Here is a 27,887-nt window from a genome sequence, read left to right as displayed (position 1 = left end):
TCCAGTTGTGCCATCAAGTTCTCAATATATGACCCCATTACAACTGGTGACATCATGTTTCACTTCCTCTTTATGTCCACAGTGGATTTGTGTTTTTCAGGTGACAATACATGAAGCAAAGTAACAAAAACATAAAGCACTGATTTTAATTATTTATTTATAATCCAGCAAAAGCCAGGAAGTTACCTTTACCTTGACCACCTATAACTTATCTCAGGCTTAGGACCTCCTTTAAGCCCCAAATACACACAGTCGAAGTCCTAAAGCTTAAAAATGTCCAGAGCGATGATAGTCTTTGGCCACAAGATGGCGTCAGAGTGGCTCCGTCACCACTCGTCCAGTGTGAGTGAGCTTCGTTCCAAGCACTCATTGTACCTCTCAAGGAAGGTAATAGACTGTATAGTTATCACCTGAGTAGGATTTACTCCATCCCACAAACTATACAACCTACTACCTCACCTTGCTAGGCTCAACTCTAGGCAGCAATGAATATCCTTAAAAACAAGACTTCAGTCAATATGAACCTACTTTGATATGTGTTGTTATGATAGACCAGCACCATCAAATGTGTCAAGTCTTTGTTGTGTCAGCAATTTCCTCCGCAGAGGTTATTGTTATCTCTTAAATTAATTCATCCATGAAGCTTCTTGTACATTCACGCTTCGGCATCACAGCAGATCAACCTGTCTCCTCAGGAAAGACAGTAGACTGTATAGTTATCTCAGAGGGAGGATCTAAACCCCACAACTATTCAATCTACTACCTCAGCCTTAAGGACAGAAACTTGTACAGGTACCAGTGGAAACGTGTCAGTCAGGCTGTAAGACAAAAATAAAGAGAGAATAAGTTAATTTTTTTGATTCACCAGGGGCCAACAATGGTTAACAAAATATCTTTTGTTCTGCATATAGGCCTAGATTGGAAGGTTTAATCTCATCTAATAATTTCAGATTGTGTTTAGTGTAGTATATGACCTTAAAATAATATGATATTTTTAGGTAGTATCACAATACATGATGTATATCTCGATATTTTCACATTTCCTTGAGTGACAAAATCAAATATCGCAGGTATAACTATCTGTACTTTCTCAAAATATTAACACAATGATAATTATGCTAAATAATCACCAGTAAAGGCGGGTTTTAAGACAGGTAGAACAGTCTGGTAAATTCAAATTACAGTTCAGGTTAAAATATAATGACAACCAAAATCTCAGACGGTATATAGTCTCATATCACAGTAACGATATATAGTGTATGTATTGCCAAGCCCTAGTTTAGAAGCTTCACAGGGAAACCTAACAAAGTAGACTTTCAAATGCATTCATGTAACTGTCAAAACATTTTAAGATTTATGGTGATTTTTTGTAGCAAATTACTAAAATTACATCCAAAATAATAGTCAAAACATGCACAATAATAATAATGTTAAACAATGTTGCACAATAATGTTAAGCCACATTATTTCAATACAACACCTGCCATGGAATGAAGTTGTCTGGTAACAGTTTTATCAGGAATTTCCCTCTGAGAGCAATTTCCTCACTTGACTCACCACATTGTTGCCGGAGTTGTAAAAGGCTTGTTTCTTAAGGGTTACAACCAGTCTGACACGACTACCTTGTTCACTGTATGTAAGTGATATACAGTATCTGAACACTTGCATTGGTCAGCATTGATGTATTTGGCCACTCCTGAAGACCAACAGGTGATGGACACACTGGACATTAGCATACTGGAAAAGTGCAAAAGAAATACTTTCTTAATGACCTGCAAATACGCTTGTGTCACCACAGAACATGTGGTAATTTGTGTAATCCTGCAAGGTAAAAATCACTTCCTGGGAAATTGGCATGTAATGAAGGGCAGCTGTGCCAAGAATTAGCGTCTATTTTACTCTTGAACTTGGCTTGGGTCTTTCTAGCTTTGCCTTACAACAGGCTTAAAAAATAGTTCACTTTAAACAAGCTTCACCCCTGGTTTGGTCCATTATGTCTCTTCAACCAGAATGTAAAGCAAAGGAAGAAAAATGTAAAATGGCAGTACCACGGCCATTTTATGGAGTTTGGCGCCAGCACACAACATCTGGGGTGCAACCTGCTGGCTTCTGCCTCCGCCTTCCAATCGATATCCCTAAATTCGACTCTTTATTTTTCCCCAAATAATGGTATTTGGGATGTTGAGCCTGGCTTAAGAAATTGCTCATTCATAATTTCAGAGAGCTGATTAACAAATGCATGTTAAGAAATACTGCTAGTGATTTTGGTGTTGCTTGGGAAGTTTTAACAGAGGAGCTGATGGTTTGACTTCAGAAAATTGCCCTTTATGCTCAGTGTGAAAGCCACTTCAAGTCCATTGAAAAAGGAGTCTGTTTACTGTGCCAACTAGAGTCTGGGACACAAGCTGGGCAGAGCTGTCTGGGCCCCGACAGAGCCATACTTTGGCTGAGCTGACTGAGCCCAGACACTGTTATGGTAGACGACGCTGGTCAACCCATGCAAAAGCTAGGACACTTTGCATAAATTAGCATGTGAACCATGGTCGCTGAAAAGCGGCTGGGCAGTTCATTAACATTCTGAATTCCTCTTTGGCCTAATTAATGCCGACAGTGATTGAAATGTTTTGGCAGTCAGTGCGGCTGCGGTGCCAGGCCATGCTCATCGGGCCATAATGAAAAGGCACAGGGGCATCAGAGAGTGGGAGGCCTTAATTGAGATGTTGAATTAATTAGACGGTAAATGGTATCAAACTCTTCTAACTGGCTGGCAGAGGGGATGGAGTGAAAACAGAAGTGGGTTAAACTTTTTATACAAGAAAAGTTGTGTGGACTACTAAGAAAATTTGTGATGATGGGTCATGGACTGGACTGGAACCTGTCCAGTCCATGTTAGTTATTAAAACTACTACTTACTGTACAGCTTACAGCTTACACCACAAGAAGCAATACAACTCAAAAGTTGCTTTTTTATTTTCATCTCGCTGTAAAAGCCAGATAATATCTAAAGTAAAAATAAAAAAAAATCAAATAAAAATAACAAGATGCTCTTCCCTTTTTGATCTATTCAGTTTCAACATTTTGAAAAACTAACTGCAAGATAATCCACAGACCTTTTGCATCTAATCATAGACGAGAGGCTTGTGCTTGTGACAGTGTAGGATGTAAAAATTAATGCCGACCTTTTCTGCAGCAAATACTAGATATCAACTGTAGATTACCGCAGATTATCTCTGGGGAGTTTTGTATGCCTTCACTTGGTTACGGTTAGGGAACTTTTGCGGGTCTGGGTGTTACCAGACATTCCTGCTCGGCTGGACTGTGACGTTAGCTGAGTTAGCTATTCGTGAGAAGGCAGACATCCCTCCAGTAGATATCTCCAAAGCTCGGCAACCCACACCAAAACGATCTAGATGGATAAATAGCATGACAGGTAAGAGGAAAAGTATATATTTTACATTTAGAGGTGAACTGCCTCTTTAAATACAGACGTTCAGTGTTTCATTAAAAAATCATCCATCCTTCTGCCTTAGTATATTTGAAGATCACTGCACAGCTACCATAACTTTATACAGAAGTTGTGATTCACAAGCAGAATAGATCTCTCAACCACAGGCCAGTGAGGCATGCACACCGGTACTACTACTTGATTTTTTTTAGTCATTCTTACCTTAATTGTTTCAAAATGTCCTGTTCGTGATTGTGCATCAACTTCTGTAAATCAACTAGCACCTCCATTACAAGTCCATACAAGTTAATTGGTACGTTTGCAACCAAAAACTAAAGGAAATGTTTCTTTCTCTCTTTCTCTCTCTCTCTCTTTTTTTTTTTTTTTTTACAACCGGAAGTTGTGGTTTGACTTTCACAGCTATCCCCAAGCTGCTGCTGATAGGAAAATGGCTGCTCTGTTGCAGAGTAAAACGATGGAATGGAAATATAAATCCATTACCTTCATTTAAGACTCACTGAACACAAGAGCAATCAACATATCGCTGACACAATTCATTGTTGCTTCAGATAGAGATGCCTAGAGCATCCGTCTTACAATAGTAAACATTTTACTTAAGATATTCTTATCGCGGAATAAACTGAGAATTTAGAAGACGACGGCACAAAAAATACCCATTACAAGTTGGCGTTGGTCCATGATGATCGGCGGAATACGGGGGACGACTGTGAGGGAAAAGACTGAGGTTGGTTCTCTTATGCGGCGCTCTCCAATATTTGGTGCCAAGAAAAGGGCATTGTCTGCGTGCCAAGCTGAATCTCAATGAGACAAAAAAGGGGGTGATGTCGTGGATGCAGCATGGCAGAACCTACCACTGAGGGGGGAGGAGAGTATTGGCAGCCAAGCAATGAGAGGATGCCATGTCAGAAAGGGGGAATGATGCCACACAATAAGGTATGGTGGCATAGCCTGCTGCCAGATGCTCAGTGTAGTGTCCGTGCTGTGTGAGCTAGGTGTTCACACATCTAGAGAAAGGTCCATTGTTCCATAAGCAGACTTTGTCCATATGTTGGGCAAGTGGTTATGTTTTGGATGAGCCTGAGGTTTCAGCTGAGTCTCATCATCTGTGATGCATCCTGTTTAATAAACACAGGTCAGCAATACTTTATGTCCATCTGGCAGGCCGACCCAGTCTGCCACATCTTCACTGTCAGTAACTGTCTTGACGTCTTTATTTGGAACACAATTTCCAAATGAATTGTCATTTCAATGGAGCATCAAATAACTGAGCTAACCTCCATTTTTTCCTCACAAAAAGCACTTGCAAATTGATTCCAGAGGGGCAATTCTGTCCAGTCTGAGTTTGAATGTGTAAACCTAATCAGCATAATGACTGTGACAATGTTATCCCTGTTGAAAGTGAGACGTTTCAATTGTCGACTCACGACAATTTTATTTTTAATTTTCCATTTTTAGGAGATATCAAAAATTGCTTACATATCATACCACACACACAAAGTCACTTCTTCTGTTTAAGTTCCTTTTTTTATTTTTTGCCATTTTCATTTTTACTTTTTATTCTCTTTTTATGGTATTTTTTTCCAAAACCACATATTCTTTTTAAGTATCAGATGAGCACTCAGACCTTACTGTAAATCTTCGGAGCTTGGGGTAAATATAAAAGACAAAAATTTAAAGTAGTTGTATAGTTTGGTGGCTAACAAGCTTTTTTTTTTTGCTTGTGCTTGTGTTAAAGAGATACAGTATCTGCATATGAGGGACAAGATTAGTGTATTGGAAGTTTTCTAGTTTCTGTTTGTAGTCCATTTGTAGACCAAGTATTGATCAATCACATTTGAGCTGGCCTTGGTTGCATGCAAGTAAACAGTCCGTGTGGAGAGCAAATAGGTGGAATAAATTGGCCGAAATGCAGTCTCACAACCCATCGGTTATCCTTTGACGACAATTTAGCTTTTTATTTGATTTTCAAAAATAGATCTGCATTCATATACAGATATCTGTATATAAGTTGTCTCTCAACTCCATTCTCGCGTCTCAAGTTGCTAATCAGACTGTAAACAACTATTGGCAATTGGAGGAGGAAGTCTTGGCCTGGTTATAAGTTATCCTTTATCCGGACATCTGCTGGCTACACTGGAAACCCAGAAACATTTGCTGTTGGCCCCAGAGGGTAAATCATCATGAGACCATAGCCGATGGGTTCTGAGATTGCTGACGCATTAAAAAGATTCAAATGATTCTTTAAGGGATTATGGAATCCTTTCTCAGTTTGTCTAATTTGGGATAAAACTATGCAGTAATACAGTAATAACAAAAAAAAAATAAAGTGAGAAAAATAAACATAATTTTGTGTTGCAGAATTAAGTTTTTTCTCATTTACTGCCCTACCAATCGTTCGTGACCCATTAGATTATTCTTACAACCCATTGTGGGGACTGATACCCCAAGCTGGGGAGTCACTGGACCAAACAAAAATTGGGTGCGTGGCACTTTTTTTTTCTTTTGCCGTGAAACCGAGTGTCGTGCATAGGTGTGATCACTAGTTGTGCTTTGTCTGTTAGGGCTGCATGATATGGTCAAAAGGTGTTATTGCAATTATTTTGCAATTGCGATATAATTCATGATTATTATGGGTGATTAAATTTGACATCACTTTTTTCATTGTCATTGAGAAACTAGTAAAATCATGATGATGTGGCGTTTCTCCCAGTCTCTGCCAAAGAAACATGTTTTATTACATCTGGAGAACGAGCTTTGTGGGCCAGAGCGTCTCTACAGCGATACAAAATTTCATTAAAACACAACAGTTCTTGCAATTTGGATATTGCACGTAGTCACATTGCGATTTCGATTATTTTGGATTAATTGTGCAGCCCTAGTGTGTGTCTACTGTTTACTTTTTAACACATTCAGCATCATGATATCTAAATTGCTACCAATATAATTGTATAATTGTATAAAGTACAATGTATCCAAAGGGTAACGGTGCAACAAAAATCCAGTTTTAAAGCATACTCATACTGATCTTGATGATTTTGGATAAAATAAAATTTTACACCACTCTAAAGGCTAGTGCTGATGACATGTACTTTATACATTTTCATTTTGTGTGAAGTGTTTAAAGTGCTTTATTGTGGGTTGTTTATTTCATGTTTTTTTATTGTAGTCATGAGGCTTGAGGACTGTTCTTTGTGGTGCGTATTCCCTTACGGGCTGTGGACGTGTCCTGTCTGTCCTGGCTTGTGTGTCGCATCTATATTCTTCTGTATTAACCACCCGGTAAATAATGAAAGATGGATCTTTGCTATACACACAATGATATTCATAAGAAACCAGGGGGAAAAAAGTCTTTGCAAGTGCTTTTTATGGTTTATTTTAGTCAAAGTTACTCAACAGAAAGAGAGACTGAAAGTTAGACGATCACAAAGAGAGTGTCTGAAAGTTAGTTCAGTGAACTATTGTCATACGTGGCTCTATATCCTGTCACGGGAAACCTGCCAATCTAATATTCCACACAGGTTAAAACAAATGTGAGGACACTGGGGGAACATCTGGACCTTCCAGATGTTACTCTCAAGACAGATCTCTCATGGCTTTTGCTCAAAACTAGAACAGCTGTAAGTGGTATTTTTTTTTTTTTTGCAAGTCAAAAGAGTCAAATCAAATGCTGTTTATAGCCCACGAAACAGTTTTACTAACAAACAGGAAGAGCTGAATGTGTGTATGCAGTATGACCTGATAAAAACAACAGCCAAAAAAAAAGAGACTTTGATCCTGGTCACCACAGAGTCATTCCAACCATGGGGAGGAGAGAAACGCAAATAGCTGAGGATATGGCTTTCCAAACAACATGTCATCAAGCAGCATAGCGAGTTCATCTGAGGATAAGTGTGGGGGAGGAGGAAATAAGTTCAATTACTCTCGGTCTGCCCATTCGCCCTGCACCCTCCACCTTCTTTTCTTCATTCACCCTATCTGCACAGTACAGTATGCCATAATCTGTCGTTATCACATACTCAAACACAAAAGCTGACTGGACTGTATGCAAACAAAAACCACACACAACTACATACCAAGTAGCATGTGGCAAAACGTTTACACAGTCAGTTTGCAGTTCGGTTCATTTAGAGTAAAATCAGTAAAAAAAAAAAAGTGTATTAAACCAGTTTTATTAATGTCTTTTAATAGCTTTTCGCATTTTTTGTGGTTACAAAACAAACCCAAATAACCCGAAAAGGCTTGATCTGAAACTGAGACCCTGCAATCATGCAATACAAGCCCCTTCATGTATAGAACAATGCTTCCAACAGAGGGATCTGGTTCATACTGGTTTGTGAACAGGTCTATCAAACAGCAGCGTTCAAAAACACTTAAGGAAAGTACACACGATTTTCCTGTATGATATACAAAACAACATATTATTTTGAATATTCATTTTGTGATAAAATACATGGTGAACAGTAGCCACCGTACAGCTAAAGGATATTTTATGTTGCCTCTTGTTTGTCGCACCTACGTAGCAACTCCCCAACTCAGAAACCGAAATGTTTCATGAAAAGGGTTAAATGCCTTTTGTCTCTGATAATATCCTGTTTGAGGAAATGTCAGGTAATAATCACTTTTGATGGGGTGAAATTTGTTTGTTCAAGCCGCTGGAGTTGAAGTGTCTTTAGGCTCCGACTGTAAATTATACTTAAATGTTGTTTTTTATTACAGTCTTGTACTTTAAGAGGCAGTAACACAACCACTTGAATGTCTTTTTACTCAGGGCATGTGGTTTATTGAACCGTACTATGTAAACAGACTGCTCATTACAGTAACTATATACAAATGCTTTGGTAATTATCTTTTAATGCATTTAATCCAGGAAACAGCATTATTTAAAACAAACTCCCGTTGTGTCTCAACCGAGCAGAAATGGTGGCGATTTCGACATTGTGTTCGTTGCAGGCAAAGCAGACACGTGTACAGTGTGGAAGGTGATAGAAAAAGAAGTGTAAAAGTGCAACAGAAATGAGATATTCAGTACAAAGAGGAATATCGAGGCCCAAACAAAGGCAGAATCAAAAATGAGAAATACCTGGAGGTGAGTTTTTTTGTACAGGTCAGGCTAGTGTTCACCCGCAGAGAATTAGGCCATGGTGGCGGCGTAAAAGAAAAAAAAAAGTGGGTTAGAAATGAGACAAGAATGCATTTCCACATCCCTCTCTTTCGCCTGCAAGACAAGGGAAAGGCTGAGTAGTGTACCAGCGAGCAACCCCACTTGAACAGGGGCTGGGGCTTGAGAGCAGTTTCTGGGCCATGCCCTCCTCTCTCCCTGCCCACTTTTGCCCTGCTGCCAAGAGGGAGAAACAGTGAGGAGAAAGAGAGGCAGGAAAAGAAATCATGAAGTCACAAATTGTGCTTACACACTCCCACCAAAGATACGAAATCCACCTGGAATATGTATAAAAGTAGACCGATGTTTTTTTTTTGTGTGTGTGGCAAGTCAACTCTGTGACTTGCATGAACTGTAGATTATATGTCATCAAATAGACATCTCACTTGACTGTAGGATTAAGGGCTGAGAGTGGGGAATGAAACAGAGAGAGACAGACGGAGAAATAAGCTTGGGTTAAGGAATCAGAAGTGAGTACTTACATGCTGTCTTGTAACAAAGCCAGAAGGTTTGACAGATTTATCTTCAGTTGGCCAAACAATTCAGTGCCAGATATTCCTGAAGCATTTCAGAGCAAATGAGTTAAAGGCTTGTCCCAGAGCCGTGCAGTAAAACCTTTTGTCAGCAGTTGGCAGCATTCCCGGGTAGTACATGCCTCACGGTTCCCATTTTCGGTAGTCACTCTGCACGTCTTTAGTTGTTCTGCACCTGCCTGTGTTTTAATTCAGATTTGTTGCAAAGTCTGTAGAAGAACATGGCAACCACCGACGCTCTGATTTCATTTTTATTGTACTCGTGAGCGGAAACCAGTGTTTACTGTCAACATAACAAACCAAACGAGTGGTCTGGGATGTTTACCACAATACATCCTCATGTAACAGAATGTGTCATGGAGCTCTAAAACGCAAATAAGGGCAAGGGAAGGGTCAATCTCTGGGAACACGCAAATCCAAAAATAATGTTTCCCGTGGACCGTCACCAAGAAACTGAACACACTAAAATAATCCAATGTGCAAGTCTTGAATAGGGCGTTTTAATTTTCAAAGGGGTCCACGACCACAGAGTGCCACAGACACTCATCAGTATCTTTCCTCAGGCAATATCCAAGGCAGCCTTCTGTGTGACATCACAGACTCTTCATTCTTTTAAGCAATTATCTCCATACATATACTTAAAATCCTTTCTCGCTTCATGCAGTCTCTCCAGATCATTTCTGTTTGTATTCTTGAAGAATTTGTAGTGTAAATGATCAAAAAAGCAAGCATGAATCACTGTGCTGAAACCTCAGGCAGGTCGAAGAAGAGAAGCTGCAAACTCCCTTTACAAATCTTAACTCTGTCTTTCTCTTCCTGCTCGCGAACACCGAGCTTGTAAAAGTTTCAGCTGCGAGTGCTTGGGCCAGCCTCCATTGGCACAGTTTCAAAAGAGCACTGCCTGTTTCAGAAAAACGGAGGGGACAAGTCTCCAAGGGGAGTGCTGGCTCTTTGCACTCTCTCTCCCGCCACCCTCTCTCTCTCTCAGGGACTCAGGGCAGTGACCGCTCTCAGGACTTTTACTCTCTGCTCTCAGGGTAATGCCAGCTCGGGCCAGCTCAGTCGTTAAGGCAGCTGTTCATCTGTTAGAGATCCACGGTAGACTGGATTGCTCCGGAGAGGCTGGTCTGTATCACAGACACCCAGAGAATAGGAAATGCAAGCAACAGCACTATTTCCTGGATACTTTGTCCTCCATTTCAGATGTGTGTCAAGCTCTCACGAGGCTCAGCGCTGCTTGTGTTACAGTTCACACAAGGTTCTGGCTGCTTTGCCTTTATTTCTGCTCTGAGAGGCTCAAGGATTCTCATCTAACCTTCAACGTTTTTTTGCTTCTCTTGCAATGTTGTTTCCCTGCAACATTAACTCTGAATAGTTTTAAAGAATAATGCACTCAATGACAGAAAGTGCACAAAAGTAGGTTAAAGTAAGGCTCTCTCTCCTACAGCATCCTTGTTTTATTGTAAAGCCTCTTTTTGCAGGTGTTATATGGAGGACACAGTTATCTGAGACATTTTTCCACATACAGCACAAACTGAAATCTTATTAAAAAATGCCAAAAATAATTCCCTACAGGACTAAAAGTGCACCGTTGTAAACTACTGTTACTGTACTCCAGAAACACATTGAACCCTCACAGTTATCTACACAATGGGAAGGGTGTGAAGTTCATATAACCTACTGTAAGCTGTAAAAATTATGACACCTGCTTTTTCTCAGAGGTTGTAAAAACACAGTTGTGTCTTTACAGTTGCTAGCATACTGTACATGCAGGATGCTGCCAAAAACACACAAAATATATGTGAAAACATGCTCTTCCAGCTGTTTGACACAATAAATAGTGCAAAAATGGTCCATATACCACTAGAATTCTCAAATTTTCAGTCTGCAATTGTGCAGGTCATTGGTCCCAATTCTACTCAAAGCCAAAACAAACAACTTTTCAAATTCCCCCTCCCTAACCCTTAATGCCGCTGCAGCAAAGACAGCGATAGCAACATGGCTAACAGCCTGGCTACTGCCCAAAGCAAAACAGAACCTAAGAACTCAATTTGACCAGGAATCCTGATCTCAGTCTCATGAAAAAGCAGAGTAAAACACTTGCATTAAAGGTGCTATTTGTAAGAAAAGCTGATTTCTGAGTCTCATTCCCAACTCATAAAATAATGACGCTGTATGATTCCCAAAAACTGACACTTTGGGATTGTAGGACAGGTCGGCCGCCATCCCAAAGCGTTATTATTTGAAGACTTGGGAGTGAGACTCAAAAATCAACTTTTCTTACAAATAACACCTTTAATAAGTCGGCGGATTTTGTTACTTATTAGTCTAGTAGGAAGAATGCAGGTTTCTATCTATTCTATCACTCTCCCTTTTTGCCTTCCTTACCTCCTCCGTCAGCTTCCACAGTTATTCCAGTTGTTGCACCATTACCTGCACGGCAACCAGGGAAAACAATGACAATGGCAGAAGCGCTTTCTTTGTGCCATAATTTCTTCATTTCCGCTGGAAAAATCGAGCCTGGTGGCAGACTGAATATCATAGTGAATGCAAGGTTTATAGGAAACCAATCTACATGTGGATGGTATCATTTTTCTACCGCCATTACATTCTGCAATCGGTATTTACTTCAGAATAAGTTAAAGCAAAAAAGTTGTCTATGGCCAGTTTAATATCATGAGTGCATGCATGCGACAGTGCATTAACCTTAATGGTCTCAATGGCGCCAGTGTCTGAGGACTACGTCGCTCCACTGGGACCATCCAGTGAGCATCTTTGTGTATTTCGATGGCCTCTCCTCCAATTATTCTATCTTATGGGTCAATAAGGGCACTTTGTGTTGTATAGTCATAATAAGATCCCCTGGTATCCTGCCGGGAAGATTTTATTATCAAGGAAGAGAGGAGGTGAAGGAGTGTTCCAGATTTGGCACATGGCTGCTTGAGCCTTCCTGAGGAACTTCTGTTTCAGCTTTGTCTTTTGTCCTTTCACCAAGTCAACCATGGTGGTCCAGTGAAGGCCACATGTGTACAAATAAAGAGATAATTTTACATTTAGAGTAACAGATACTTAATTCGTTAGCTTCCAGATCTAAAAAAATTAAGCAAATGCAGCAGTGGCTCAAACACTGCATTCCTTCTAATAGCCTGCAGGGGGCGACTCCACTGGTGTCAACAAGAAGTCTTTTAGTATGTAAGCGAAGACGTGTCCTCTCAGTCAGATCCCAATCAGGATATCCTCCCCAGCTCCACCCTCTTGTCCAAATATGGTCACTTCCGGCACCAAAAAAACAAGATGGTGACGGACAAATAATGCAAAACTCGAGTGCCAAATAATTACCTGATGTCACGTTGGGTGTACACTTGCTGGGAACCAACACGTTTTGGTTTTTTTTCGAGTCCAGAGATAACGAATACATTTTGTAACTTTTACATTTTTTTCATAGTAGGCCTCTGAAATGGCATTACTGTCTTCTGAGGATTTGCTTCATATAAAACTGATTACGTTTGCACAGACTTTAACGTAGTTGTGGAACTTTTTGGAAAAAAGGAGCTAACATCTATATTCTCACATGATAATGTAAGCAAGCCTAAACTGAACAATTTTAAAAATATCAAGAATTGTTTACATTATTAATATTAGCTCAGCTGACGTGGACAACCGATTGAGACCGACCTTTTTGATCACACTTTCCTATGGCGTCACCCTCAGGCCAAAATAATACTATTTTCCACACCAGTAATATAATTCTAATAATAGTTAACTTGTCTCTCCATTTTCCAGGATGTGACCTTGTTGAATCAACAGCATGAGGTTGTGAGTTTCAATTTATCAACAACCCAAGAGACTATTTTTGCTCCTGAATAGCATCTTTCCATTTGTAATGAATGGACGAGACCTCCTGCCATTGTCTTTTTTTCTACCCCTCCACCTATCTCGAACAATCCTTCCTTTGGGGATAGATTCATTTACTCCAGATTTTCCTGTTTCGTCTTCATTGTTTGTCCTTCCTGAGATACGAGCGCTCTCTGAGTTGATGATTCACCCGGCTTTACAGTGCCACCGGGTTCACGTCCTCAGCAACGTGCTGTTTCAGCACTGAACCCATGGGTGAACTAAAATATCATCATCATACCCCCTCCTCAAACACAGGTCACTGCCACTGGAAGCTCTACCTTTATGTATTTAACATAATTCTTCCTGGCTTAGTGTTTGCACAACTGCTCTGAATGGTTCCCGTTTCACCATAACTTTGATTAATGTGTTTTCATTTCATTCAGGCTTGTTGTTACAGTTGTTGGTATAGTAAGAGCTGGTTTTACAGCCTCTCTGGTATACTCCCGCTGCTTCTCCTTGCTTCAACAATGTTTACCATCTCGCTCGCAGTAATAAAACACAAGTGACATGAAAATTGATTGGAAACAGTGTTTGGTGAGAAACTCACTGCAGTCTGTCTCTTTAAGATCTCGATGGCTTCTCCGCTGCTCCCTTGAGGTCGCTGGCCTTCCTTAGGCCGCCTGCCAACTGCCATGTTACTGTCAAGCGTTTGCAGAAATGCCAGCAAAGCTATTAGTCTAGACCCTTTTCAACAGTCAGCAGACTGGACAGCCCGAGCCGCACTGTGATGGGGAGAGACAAAGAGTCTGGCCTTATAAAACTACAAAACACATTATTTTTCCTTCTTTATTTCCTATCACATGTACTTTTGTTCACTTCAGCTGTTTTGACTCTGCTCCCAGCTCCTCGTGAGCTCTGGGACTACAACCAGACAAGCATGAAATGGAGTTTGAGGCTGTAGACCCTTACGATGGATAATTACATATTTTAGACAGTTATTTTTTAAAATATGTAAGTGTGTTACGGTACCTTGTGCCCCCTGGTGCCTCACAGCTGCTTCTTGTATTGTTTCCTGTCTCTTGGGGTACAGCAGCATCTGGTGGCCGGCTGAGGAAATCACACTTTGTTTGTAATACACTGTGCTGACACTTCTTTGTCAAGGAAGGATAATGAGACAACAAGCCCCTGGGCACAGACATATAAAATGCCCCCCACCCCTCCTTTATTGGAGAGCACACCCAGATTGAAAGAGAAACAGTGTCTGTTTGTAGTCATTTAGTCTCTTTTTTCTGGTAGTTTTGCGTTCCATTGTAATTTGTTTGTGTCCCTTTGTCGTTGTTTTGTTTCTCTTTGTGATAGTTTTGTGTTCCTTTGGTTTGATTTGTGTCTGTTTGTAATTGTTTTGTATCTCTTTGTAGTTATTTGCTGTCTCTTTGTGGCAGTTTTGTGTTTCTTTGTAGTTATCTTTGGTCTTTTTGTAGTTGTTTTGTGTCTCTTTGTTATAGTTTATGATAGTTTTGTCTTTTTAGGTGTTTTGTGTCTCTGTGGCAGGTTTGTGTCCCACTGTAGTTGTCTGTGTTTCTTTCTGTTACTGTTGTCCACATGCCGTAGTGTTTAGCATCATCTTGCGTCATGCTCACACTGTTGCACACTTCAGGTCAAATACAGGTCACCATGCTGTTCCATTGGAGCAAACAGAGAGTATATCATTAAAGGCATCTGACCTGTAGCTGTCAAGGGAAAGAGAACCTTTATTTTTCACTATTGCTACCATTATACCTGGATTAAACAAGTGACCCTCTGGCCTCAAACCTCCCTATTTGGCTCTTGATGATTGTACTTTACCCTTGTTTATTTATACACACCTTAATTATAATCACACCCATTTTGTCCAACCGGAATCTGTGTTACTTTTCCTCAGCTCAGTGAATTTTCATGCAATTGGAATCCTCTGAAGTGTTTATGTCAAATTCATCCTAGAAATGCTCACAGATGGAGAGTAGCTGATTACAGTAATCCCAGTTGAAGGGTCGGGCTTCATGGTTGTGTGGTAGTCGATGGGGGGACCTGTTGCTTTGTTAAAAATCCTCTTAGAAGTCGGGTCATGTGACCCCTCTGTGGGTTACAGGATGTGTAGGGAGCCTTGTTGGGATTCACAAACTGGATGGATATGATCACACTGCTGCCAAGAACAACACCTACATAATTGGTGAGATTGTATTTATGCATGTTTTTATGTTAATACTTTTACATACAGGGAGTTTTACATACAAGTACAGAGATTTACATTGGGTATCCTTCAGTCAGTACAATCCCTTTCTCATGCTTGCTCACTAAGACCAAAATCCGGATGTAACCTCTTTACTCATCAGCAATGCCTCTGCACAATCACATCGTGAAAGACGCCTGGACAGAGGACGGGTATGTCAGCACAGTAATACAAACAATGTGTAATCCCAGATTTTTTCATATGAAGCCATCTCAGTTTTCTGAATGTTTTTCACTGCTTTAACACACACATTTCCTCTTGTATTAGCCAAGAGGTGTTAAACCAATTAAGTATCAAGGGAACACTTTAATCGTTGTTGTCAGGCAGACCTACATAGGCCCAATTCTCATAGCCTGTGTGACCTGTTAGTGTAAGAATGACTCTGTGTACTACAGAGCATACTCAGCTATGGGAAGCACAAGATGAGAAGTTTTGGTGGCCGCTGGCAGGCAAAATATGAACACTGCGCTTAAATATTTTGTTCTTTAATAGATATATAGATAGACAGACAATCAGTGATTTGTTTTTTAAGCCAAAATGCATAATATTCATTAGTTCCAGCTCCTCGGATGTAAATATTTGCCTTTTTCTTTATTTTCTACGCCATGGAAGATAAATAAACTGGTTAATACCTTAGAAACTATGCTTAAATGAATACGTAAGGGGTTTAGAATTTGCAATATTCATATGCCAAATTGTGACTGGACATATTTTTTTATCTATATATTTTTTTAAGCACCAAATGATTAATTAATTGATAAATCGATAATGAAAATCGCTATTACAGCACTATTACAGATGACATATATAAAAGTAAGTGATCAATATTATTTACTGTATAGAAAAATAAAAGCCTTACCTAAGTATTTTGCTGACACCAAAATGACACAATTGTATTAAATGATGGAATTGCTATGATAATTAACAGCTTACTGATATCATTATATTTCATCAGTAACATGCAGCTGTCATTTTTTTGTCCCAGGATCCAAGAGGATGAGGACTCTGCTTCAGACCAGCGGCTGCAGGTTCAGGTAAATCTTTTCATTTAGATTTAAATAAAAAAAGAAGAAGTAGTAAAATCCCTTCAATGGAAAGCTGGAAACAATAAATGAAGATATTAGACTTGAGCTAAAGATATGGCTGGCAGTCTGACCTATTCTTCAGTAGGTGTGTAGGGGGAAAAGGACGAGCACCTTGTGATAGCTGAGTTAAAGCTAACACAGGTATCTCGGATGCAGAAAAGAGTTTTAGGTCTCTGGACAGTGTGCACCCATGGTAAACACAAATCTTCTCCCTCCTCCTGAGCCTTTGTTGGTTTCTCCCATTGACGTGTTTCTACAGAGCAGATGGCTTTACACATAAATCCTATTAACAACTTTTGCTGATGGAGACGCAGTGAGTACAGGGCTTTCCCACTCTTTCATTATCTCTGCTGAGAAGCCTGCTTTTTTATTTTCTAACCTCTAAAGAGAAGCAGTGGTAGAGCTGAAGTTGGAGGCCAAGCCATGTCTGCAGAGAAGGTAAAAGGGTGGGGTTGTGGTCTTGTGGATTTTTTTATTGACTTTCAAATAAGATTACTTTTCAGTGTTCGGCTGTGTAGTGATGGCATGTAATGATATCTGGAGAGTGAGACCTAAGGGATATCAAAGGTTACATTTTTGTACTTTGTATTCTTACTTTGCTGTTGTCATACAACAATATTTATACGTTGTCCATGCAGAGTTTAGTGTTGGGGTGCGATGCATTCATGAGATATTTTTTTTAATCTTTTATTGTCTTGCTGTTGACTATGTTAGTTATTTAAATCTGAGTCAGAGACATTTAGAAGAATTCTAACATAGAAAATAATCTCTGACCCACATGTGAGGTAACTGCTCTGTACACAGGAAGTAGTTAATCACGAGAGACATCTTATCAACAGAGACGCAATTCAGACATGCCTTCAAACTGTGAGCATCCCTCTCGGCAGCTTCAGCATGAAACTAACCGTTTTCATATAAGTAATTTATTTGCATCTCACTTGGCGATGTCCATGTGTATGAAACTCATCTGCCAAGCAGTGTGTCTGCAGAAGCACGCATGAGGGATTGAAAACAGTCAATAATCCATTCACCCAAACTACTTACAGTGAATTTCAAACCAAGTGCAACTGCAGCAGCAGTTCCTTCCTCATACTTTACTCTTAATTATTTGGAAAGGTTGTTGTTTTTTTTGTGTATCAACAATCAATCAACTTTTAGCTTACTGTCAAACCAATCAGATGCAGAAACTAGGTCAAAATATTTGTTCCTTTTGCAGTTGATTGATGGATAATAATTGGAAACATTTCCTGTGTTGCAATAATTGGGCAACATATTGTCATCCAGAATATACAAAGCAATGCAAAAAGGTCCCTAAAAAGTGTTTCACATAGATTATTTACCAATCATATACTCTGATCGGGATGAAAACCAAGCATTTGAAAACACTCTGTGGCAACAGTGAGACTACATAGTTATTTTTTTAAAGATTTCTCAAAGTTTTAGGGTAAAGAAAGGACAGAATTTACAAAGAAAAGAACTTTGATTTAAAAAAAATGTTTAAGCTCGGCTTTTCTCAACACTTCAATAGAAAAATAGAACAGAATAATATGCTCATTTGGGTTGAGTGTAAAATTACACTTGACAGCTTTGACACATCAATTCATTACAATATGACAAATGTCAAATCTGCTGTGATTACAATGAGTTGTGGACACAAATAGACCTCCATCATACAGGATGAACGTCTAATAGGATTACCTTTACTGTCTCTGCTGGCTGCAGTTGCACTGACCTCCTTCTGTGTGACTTGGACAGTGGCACACTGTTCCTGTCACTTCGTAAAAGGTTTTAGTCGTTAGACTCGTCACGCTTATGAAATTCTTGGCAATAACACAACAAGGCTCTCTTTTTACTTATGGAAACATTTTATGTAAAAAAACGAAATGATCACATAGACAAATGCATGGATGTTGTATGGGATGACTAAGGGTCAGGGGTATGAGCCCCCTTTGGATTTAAACATAAGCTTGTGTGTAAACCAGCCATGTGAAAGCTCATATTGCAGGTCATTTCAAAAGAATAGCAAATTGGAGAGTGTCATAAAGATTTATAGTATATTTAGAAACAATATGCAGACAATACAGTTTATATTGAAACTCACTAACAGACAATGAAGAGTTAGTACATTTAAACTACACTGACTTTAGAATATTTTCTATCTTGTGTCCTCTAATATGCATGATGTAAAGTGTATTTTAGATTTACGGTGATTGTGAAGTATTTATTTTAAGTTTATTAGCACTCAGGAGGAGGCCTGACTAAGTTACATAAACCAGTTACAAAGCATGTTTTTTGTGTGTGTTACGAAAGTGTGTTATCGAAAATAGTAATAGATTATTCAACTTCCAGAAAATGCAGTTTTGCAATGTGCAAAGTATCCTTGTTATTACATCATGCCTTGTTGCTTTATCCACTTCCTGTACCTAAACCATAAATACAAGGTGCTATCAGCAACTTATCATAGAGCTTTGCTAGAAGCTAAACATATTTATTACTGCATTTGTTATTAAAGTACGACCATTTACTGCACTGATGTGAGGATATTCTTTATATAATCAGTGTGATCCATTGAACATAACAATAATAAGTTCTGTTTTATACAAACTAGCACAATGTTATAGCTTTAGTCGAGTAGTAACAATACAATTCTTCTAAATTTTCTTTTTCCCTTCCTACCCCTTGCTTCACATCTGACTTTGTGATGGTGAGTTATTACTGCTAAAGATCTTAAATGCTGCTATTTTGTAAAGAGTTACATGATTATTTTTTGATAAGAATGTCTCCTGCTTAAATTTGTCCAGTGTTGATGAACTTTTCTCTACTGTCCTGTTCCTCTTCCACAAGTCTCACCTCTACTCTGTTTTGTATCTTTAAAGAAAACCTGTAGAAGGTAAAAAAGAAGAAGGAGGAAACAAATGGCACAACAGAAGCCAAGCTGAATGGAAAAGAGGCCAAGCCCAAAAAAACAAAGACAAAGAAAAGTGAAGATATATCAGAAGAGGACAATCCAGCTATCCAAAGTGAGTAACTTTAAAAAGATTGTAAGATTTTAGTGTTTGCCATGAAGATAGCAGATGACAGATCACATATTTGCATGCATGTCCTGTGATCTGATCATAGTGGTTACACCACTTTTTCCCTTATCAACATTATAGATGGAAAGAAGGTGAAGAAAAAGAAACCAGAAAAAGATAAAGAAGAAACAGAAAAGGAAAAAGAGAAGGAGAAAGAGAAAGAGAAAGAGCCTAAAAAGAAAACCAAAAGTGCTCCAAAAAAGAAGAAAGGTACATCATTAGTATTGTGTGTTTAAACTGAGGAGTGTGAAAACATGTAAGACTTCCATTCAAATGACCTCTTAATTCAGTTGTATTTTGGAAATCATCTGTAATAAATGTTTTCCATCGCTGTAGATTCAGGCACAGATGACGACGACGATGATGACGATGATGAGGACGCCCCCAAAAAGAAGACAAAGAAAAAGACAACAAAGGACAGCTCTCCATCTGCAAGTTCTGCCAAAGAAAAGAAATCTAAATCTAAAGGTACGGCAAGAAGCAGGAAAACAGTTTTCTCAGGGCATTAACAGTGTGATTTAAACAACACTTATAAGTCCAGACTAATGTTGTTAAGAGGATTACATGATTTTATTGTGTAATGGTGAGTTAGTGGAAACACTGACTTGGTAGCAGGGGTAACAAAACACAGTAATCAAGTGAGTAGCTTGCCCTTGAGTAATCATGTGGGGAAAGTGTAATTAAGATGACCACAAAGTTCAAATCCTGACAGTTATTCTTTTTAATTACACTTAAAATTTACGGTTTAAAGTGGAAATGTTTGTCAAGATCCGTCTGGAGAAAATGATGTCAGACGCTTGACGGTTGTTTTTCCAATCTGTCAAACACATTCTCAATTTTTTACAACCCTAATTAGAAAACACTGATTAGCCAACTAGCATGCTAAGTAAGTGAGAATAATTGAAGACTTTGAAGGACTCAATAAACCTTGGGTAATGACGGTTGGTCCACCATTATTGCTCAGACTGAAATATCTCCTGGATAAAGCGGCATGAAGTTTAGTACAGACAGTTGTGGTCCCCAGAGGATGAACTCTAATGACTTCAGTGATCCACTGACTCTTTCTGTAGCCCCACCATGATGTTCATATTTGTGTATTATTATTATTATTATTATATTGGATTTACTCTTTTGGAAACAAACATTTCAATATTAATAACCTGTCTGCAACAATGTGGTAAGGAACAAATGTGTGTAGCTCATTATTGAGCAAAAATTAAGTGAGTGTTAGTGCATGGATTTAATTGAGCTATTTATCACTTCAATACTGATTTACTGATATAGCCCAGAGTGTTGCTGTGCCTTTCTGTTAATGTGGTTGGATCATTTCCAGCACTTTTGCCTCTGAGCTTAACTTAACCTTCCTCCACCCCAGATCAGCTGTCAGTCATTTTAAGAATACCTGCTCTAACCTGTGTTTGTGGCTCCCTGCACCTCCTGTAACCACTGAAATGGATTTAATTACGTCAGTAGCCTACCTTATGGTAGCTATGGCAACATGTTCGTATATCTAGTATCACTAGCCTTCTCTCTTGTACAATATCAGTACAAGGTCAGCATTTTCATGCTTGTGAATTCATAATATACTTTATTTCATTATGCTTTTAATGTGTAGAATCATTATACAGTAAGGTGTTAAAGTAAGTTTTTCTGTTACATATTGTCACCTAATTTGTATGGTATTATGTAAATAATATGATGGACCTATTATCTATTATCAAGTGATTGCTCTTAGTGATGGACCAACAGAGAACTATCACCTGACTCTGCTTTTGCCTTCAGCTCTACACAACTTTTCAGCATGTTTCAGTCTTTTGTTTTGTTTTTCCGGCCCACAACTTACTGTTTTCGTTCACTCACTGCTCTTTGCAGCAGGCCAAAGATTTTATATGCGACAATAAAAAGATCTGCTGAATAAATAAATTGACAACTGCCTGTCAACAAGTTCGCCATATCAGCTTTGAAGGTAGTGATATGTCAGTGTTGTGTTCACAGCTTGTTGCTGCTGCACCCAACAGGGTATAAATGTACGAAACAGGCTGTCACTGTTACTATAAAAAATGGTGTTTTAGTCACATTAGTTACATTTATTCTAACAAGTCAAAACCATTTTTACCAGTGACTAGACATATTTTGAGAAGTAAGTTCACTTCAAGTGCTTTCCTAAGCAAAGTGCTAAGACTACGTGCTTTCAATTCCTCAAGTTCATTAAAAAATACAGGGAAACCAAACAACTTTGAGCAGTGATCAGTCAGCAAGTTGAGATATGACAGCATGTTGGGAGTGATGTTGACATGTTCGTCCCTGTGGATCAAGTTTTAGGCGTAAGTGTTGACAGTATTGTGTATGTAATTGAGGTGTTGAGGACACAAGACTTGTGCCACAAGAATTAAGTGAGGAATTTGGCATCCTTTGCCTTGATATATTCCAAGTTATGTACTCATGGTTTTGGCACTTTTCATCCTTGCTTACGAACCTCGCCTGAGAGCAGAGCAAATATCTGTCCACTGTCTAATACATTGGAATGAAATGTACATTATTTGCCCTTGAATAAAAGGTTAAATTCTTCAGTGTACGCTGACATGATATCCAGTTTGTTATCATGGATTCATGGATAGTTAACATTTTTGAAATTTTACCTGTTTCTCATTTCTCAGAGGACAAAGATTCAGAAGGAAAGGAAAAAAAGTCCAAGACAAAGGAGAAGGACAAGAAGAAAGAACCAGCATCAATGTTCCAGATAAGCGGAGACAAAGACTCAAAAAGCAAGAAGAAAGGTGATTATGTTTTGATGCAGTATCACAACTGAAAACTTTATTGTCTGCTCTTTCCAAAGCCATTATTAAAAATTAGACCTGGCATCTTAGCTGAGTTTACAGTATAGCATACATCTTGATGCGACTGTTGACTTTTTTAAAATTCTTTTTCGTCAATGAACACTTGTTAGTGCGTAGTAAGAGCTGCTACAAAAAATAAACGCAATCAAAATTCTTCACACCTGTTCCCTGAGCAGCTGCCAAATCAGAGAGTGATGACAGTGAAGAGGAGACAAAGTCAACCAAATCAAAAAAGAAAGCCACAGCCGGCTCAGCATCCATGTTTCAAACATCAGGAGACAAGGACAAAGACAAGAAGACAAAAAAGAAAGGCAGGTTTACCAGTAACTTATCCTCTATCCTCTTTTTTTAAGAGAAACACTGAAAAGTATCTTACAATTTTCTTTTTGTATGCTTCAGCAAAGGCAGAAGAGAGTGATGGTTCTGAGTCAGAAAAAGAAGAAAAATCAAAGAAGAAAAAGGGCAAAGGGAAGAAGAAAAAGGTATCTCAAATCTCACAGCTCACCTATAAAAAAAGGCATTGAGCCCACGTTTAATTTCAGTACTAGATAATAAACAATCGTTATTATAATAAAAATGCACTTATTTATGCGTCGTTCCCAGGAGAGATCTCCAACACCTGAGATCGAGTTTGATGACCTGGAGAAGTTCGTGATGGATCCGGCTCCGCAGGGCGTGACAGTCAAATGCAGAGTGACTCGAGACCAGAGAGGGATGGACAAGAGCCTCTATCCTCTGTATTACCTTCATCTCGACAACGAAAAAAAGGTCAGGGCTTTATCTTTATTGCAGTTTGATTCATAGTTAAGAGTTAAGCAGATATTTATGTCCATGTTTTTTTGGAATCAGTGTCAACAAGTGGCCAGATTTAGACACAGAAACAAAAACACCTTTAAACATGAAATAAAACTCCTGATAGTAGGTTCATCATTTTAAACATTTTTAGGGATTTGTTCACATTACATTATATCTCTTTCATCTATCAGAGCTGCTTGTCTGTTTTTTATTTGTAGACGTTCCTGTTGGCCGGGAGGAAACGAAAGAAAAGCGCAACTTCAAATTACCTCATCTCCATTGATGCCACAGATTTATCAAGAGGTGGAGAGAATTTTGTTGGAAAGTTGAGGTACGCTGCACTTCAGAAAATCATTCATTCACTGATTTAAAAAGCAGCATACAACATGTCTAACATCAGCCAAGAATTCCTTTACTGTGAGTTTTTAATTCTTTAATGTTTTGTCTAGGTCCAATTTAATGGGGACTAAGTTCACCGTATTTGACAACGCTCTGAATCCAGACAGAGCTCTACCAGACATGTCTAATGCACGGCAGGAGTTAGCAGGCATCATCTACGTAAGTTATGAGACAGCTCATCAGAAATGATCTACAATGCATTTTATGAGTACTGTTTTCGGGCACATTTGATGAAACAATTGGTCCAAATTCTGATTTCACTTATTTCTGAAACCAGGAAACAAATGTCCTTGGGATGAAAGGGCCCAGAAGGATGACGGTCGTCATTCCAGGGATGAGCAAGGACAACGACCGTGTACCTTTCAGACCAAGAAATGTAAGATAATTTGATTTTTTACTTTATTTTCATTGCTTTGAGTAGAAAGAGTGCAAAATGAATACAATACTGAGCGGCCCAGGTCACCAGGAGCAATCCATTTAAAGGAAACTGTCTTAATTTGTCAATTATGCATACCGTTCATGTGTTTGAGATTATTGTTTACCAGCACAAAACTACTCTTACTATTCTTTACTCTCACTATTACTATTCTGTCCTGTGTTATTAAAGGGTCAGTTCATCCAGATCACAAAAAACATGAGTCATGGTAGATGATTTTGAACAAACCCTTTTTGCTGAGGAAGTTAAATTGAACAATTGGGATTATCATGTAGGCACCTCCACAATAATCCTGTGGATATTTTGACTTGGTGATTCATGTGCGTTAATCCATTAGATAACTAATTAGCTAAATCTGGCGTCCCAGAATCCCCTGCCGTGCACAATGTCAACAAATTAAATCCATACTGCTCACATCTTGATTTATGCTATGTTTGTTATGAGAGCAACACAAAGCCAAAATGTCAAGTCATATTACTCTTATTGGCGTTTTCCTGACTTTTGTTTTGCCAATTATTCGCAGGATTGTGACGGCTTGTTAATAAGACACCAGAATAGAAGGATGGAAAATATGATCGAGCTTCACAACAAGACGCCTGTGTGGAACGATGAAACTGCGTCTCATGTGCTCAACTTTAACGGCAGGGTGACCCAGGCCTCCATCAAGAACTTCCAGATAGTCCATAGCAAAGACTGTGAGTACTGTCATCTATCTATCTATCTATCTATCTATCTATCTATCTATCTATCTATCTATCTATCTATCTATCTATCTATCTATCTATCTATCTATTTGTGATTTGTGTTAGCTCATAGGTATAATGCTAATTATGGTTTATTTAAAAATCCTGATCCTCCTGTATTATTTTATGAGCTGGTAACAGAAAAAAAACCCATCACCTCCAGCTGTGTATATTTTGACTAGTTGATTCATGTTTGTGTAACCAACCATCAGATGACTAATACACAAAATCAGGCATCCCAGAATCCTCTGTCATGCACGGTGTCAACAAAGACATCCATACTGCACACAGCTTATTGCTGGTATGCTGAGTATGAGAAAACTTCTGTCCTACTGTCGTCGATTCACGGGAAATTTAGACATTACTAGAAATAGTAAGTGACTGACTGAAAGCTGCAAGAAAAAGAAGTTGCTGTTAGTGCCATCATTAGGTCAACATTTCAATTTGTAGAATAATACTTGTATTATATTCTTGGGTTATGAGTGAATACCTGAGAACACACCCATCAGCCTCAGCTGTACTGTATGTTTTGTTCTAGTTATGTTAGTATGCTAACAAGCTAATTACTGATGCTCAGTAAAACCTGCTCAATTTGAGCATGTTAGCTTGCCAACATTCATATTTTGCCCTAAGGTCAAAGTTTAATTTCTATTAATTTTCACTTAGCATTTCATTACTGAATAATATGTTGTCATTATTTGAAGTTAAATAGATAAATGTTAGTTATGTATATACGGGATCTATCTATATACCTACCTACCTATCTATATTAACAATTCCTTGTTTTTTCAGTGGACTACATCGTGATGCAGTTTGGCAGAATAGCCGATGACATTTTCACGCTGGACTTCAACTACCCGATGTGTGCCGTGCAGGCCTTTGCCATCGCGCTCTCCAGCTTCGATGGCAAAATCGCGTGTGAATAACAGACAGATCCACACTCGTCCGCTCACACTGAAACCAGTATGCAACACGCCCACACTCACATCCGAACAACTCATGTCTTTGGACTCGCCCTCAACGCTTCCTGTGAACGGCACTGATAACAAACGATGGTTCCTTAAATGAGACAATAACCTGCTGGTATGTAATACCTTTATGGGCGTGTGACTCATTCCAGGTGTAAGAAACAAAATTGGTCTCATATTATCATCTCATCTTGCATGATATGTCACAGGAGAGAGTCCTGGTTTTTGTATCAGTATTTTAGTGTGAATTACTGTGAATCACAGACAGACACACGTTACGTTAAAGTACTCCATTGACTGAAGAGTTGTGGATTTTTTGTCAGGGGTTGATGGGTACGCCTCGATGATGAAGGTGTTTTAAGATGACTAACATTATAAAAGATGCTAAACTGTGTCTGTTATGTGTTGGCTTTGTTGTGCTGTATTACTAAAATACCAACAGGTCACAAATCTCTTTTGTCAGATGTGACTATGAAATGCAAACAACCCAAGAATTAAGTCATAATGAAAAGAATATAGAGATGTCAACACTCTAAACAACATATGGTTTCTCTCACAAAATGACAGAGAATAAGGATATTACTTTATTAGCTGTCTCATACAACAGACTGTCTATATTTTAGTTACTTCAGTGCAGCATAAAGTAACATACATAGATTTAAAGTAACATACATAGATTTAAAGTAACAGACATAGACGTGTAGTATTTTGTTATAGGAATTTCTCAAGTTTTCAGTATCTAGTGTCACGTTTTGACAAAATATTTGATAAGTTTTATTTCCCTGCTTATCTCAGCTGACTCTTCTGATTTGAGCTCCTGTAGGTTTTTTCTATATTGTGTTTTTTGTGAAATTCATTTATTTTTCTGAACACCGCCTTTGATGCATTTCTAGGCTTGTTGTAATATTGTTATTTAATAAAGCCCATGGATGAATTTCCTTGAAGTCAACAATTATTTTGGAAACACATCTTCAAGTTCACCTCCAGTCAAAAATGTGTTTTTCTTCTTGTACCTACAGTCGGATGTTTGGACTTCACGGTGTAGAATGAGGGGCTTTCAAGTATTTTTTAGGGTATAGAATTTGCCTCTGTATTTAGAAATGAATGTGTGCAGACTGATAACTTAAAAAAAATACTATTGCAATAATAATCTGTGGTTGTAACAAAATCCCAAGGCACACCTGGAATTGCTACACACCATTTGGGAACTTCTGCCCTATACTGCAGGTTTGTAATCAGTTGCAATAGAAAAATGTTTTATGACTTTATCATCTTCTCTGATCTGGCAGATAATCAGAAAGATTTCAGAGACACCCACACGGTTCTGCAGTAGTTGCCTGACATGTCGAGAAGAGCTCCACTCAGGATGAAAAACCTGTTTGAGCCGAGGGCCTTTAGAGTAAGCGAGAGGTGTGTATTCTGCCTGAACCTGCTCAGGCAGTTGTCCAAACTCGCAGATTAAATGAAGCCCGAAGCTGGCAGCTCCTCTGGACAGATGCTGCAAGTCGAGTTCTTCTCCCATTGTCTTTTTTCTCTTACGTGACTTCCATCTAAACAGCCAGCCAACATTAATGTTGTCATTCTTGAACGATAACACAGTATGTGCATCTAGGAGTGAGTCATTTTCACACTGCCTGCATGTACAGTAGCTCTTCTTTAGTGTGTCAGTGCTGTGTAAATACATATTGTGAAAGTGTTGCAACCACGTTGTTGACCAACAGAAGGAGCTGTTGCTGGGTGGAAATGTGTTCAAGGTCTTCAGTTATATTGTTCAATAAATAACTAAGGCCTAAGAGAGGGAAAAGCAGCACAAGGGCCACAATTTGACTTTATTTGTGTAATATGTGGTACTTATAAGAGCTTATTTTTTATTTATTTATCACAATTTTACCTCAGCTGGTAAATAACTTAATTATTTATCCAACTAAAGTTTTTATACTTGCTATTCAAGTGTGAGTTAATAATATGGAGGCAACACAAATGCCTGCAAAAACAAAATAAACTAATATTTATATTTCATTTAAAAATCCTTCAGTAAATAAAAAAAATATTTGTCCACTGAATACGGAAAAATATTCAAATACTTAATCTATCAGTGCCTGAGAATCAGACTTTAATACCATTCAGCTTTAGTTTTTATTCAAGTACTGTACTCAGGTGCACTTAAGTAATTGTATCAAGGTAAGTGTACTCCCATTTTATGGCACTTTATACTTGTACTTTGCATTTCAGAGGCAAATATTGTACTAATTACAACACTACATTTATTTGACAGCTATACTTTACG

At 38.6% G+C, this 27,887-nt stretch overlaps 1 protein-coding gene across 1 annotated transcript; it reads left to right on the top strand.

Annotated features, from left to right (window-relative positions):
• The first annotated feature begins 306 nt into the window (after positions 1–306).
• On the top strand, positions 307–26,337 carry tulp1a (TUB like protein 1a). The gene is made up of 15 exons (XM_073467641.1): positions 307–387; positions 9,224–9,285; positions 16,738–16,786; positions 19,236–19,368; positions 19,504–19,632; positions 19,759–19,890; positions 22,080–22,199; positions 22,433–22,570; positions 22,659–22,741; positions 22,863–23,027; positions 23,273–23,385; positions 23,504–23,612; positions 23,731–23,829; positions 24,413–24,584; positions 25,425–26,337. Exons 1-15 carry the CDS (start codon positions 307–309, stop codon positions 25,556–25,558), a joined length of 1,719 nt encoding a protein of 572 aa, XP_073323742.1. The 3' UTR covers positions 25,559–26,337.
• Positions 26,338–27,887: the final 1,550 nt, after the last annotated feature.

Source organism: Pagrus major, chromosome 6, assembly GCF_040436345.1.
Source record: "Pagrus major chromosome 6, Pma_NU_1.0".
Taxonomy (NCBI): Eukaryota; Metazoa; Chordata; class Actinopteri; order Spariformes; family Sparidae; genus Pagrus; species Pagrus major.
This window is presented reverse-complemented; position numbering and strand designations above follow the sequence as displayed.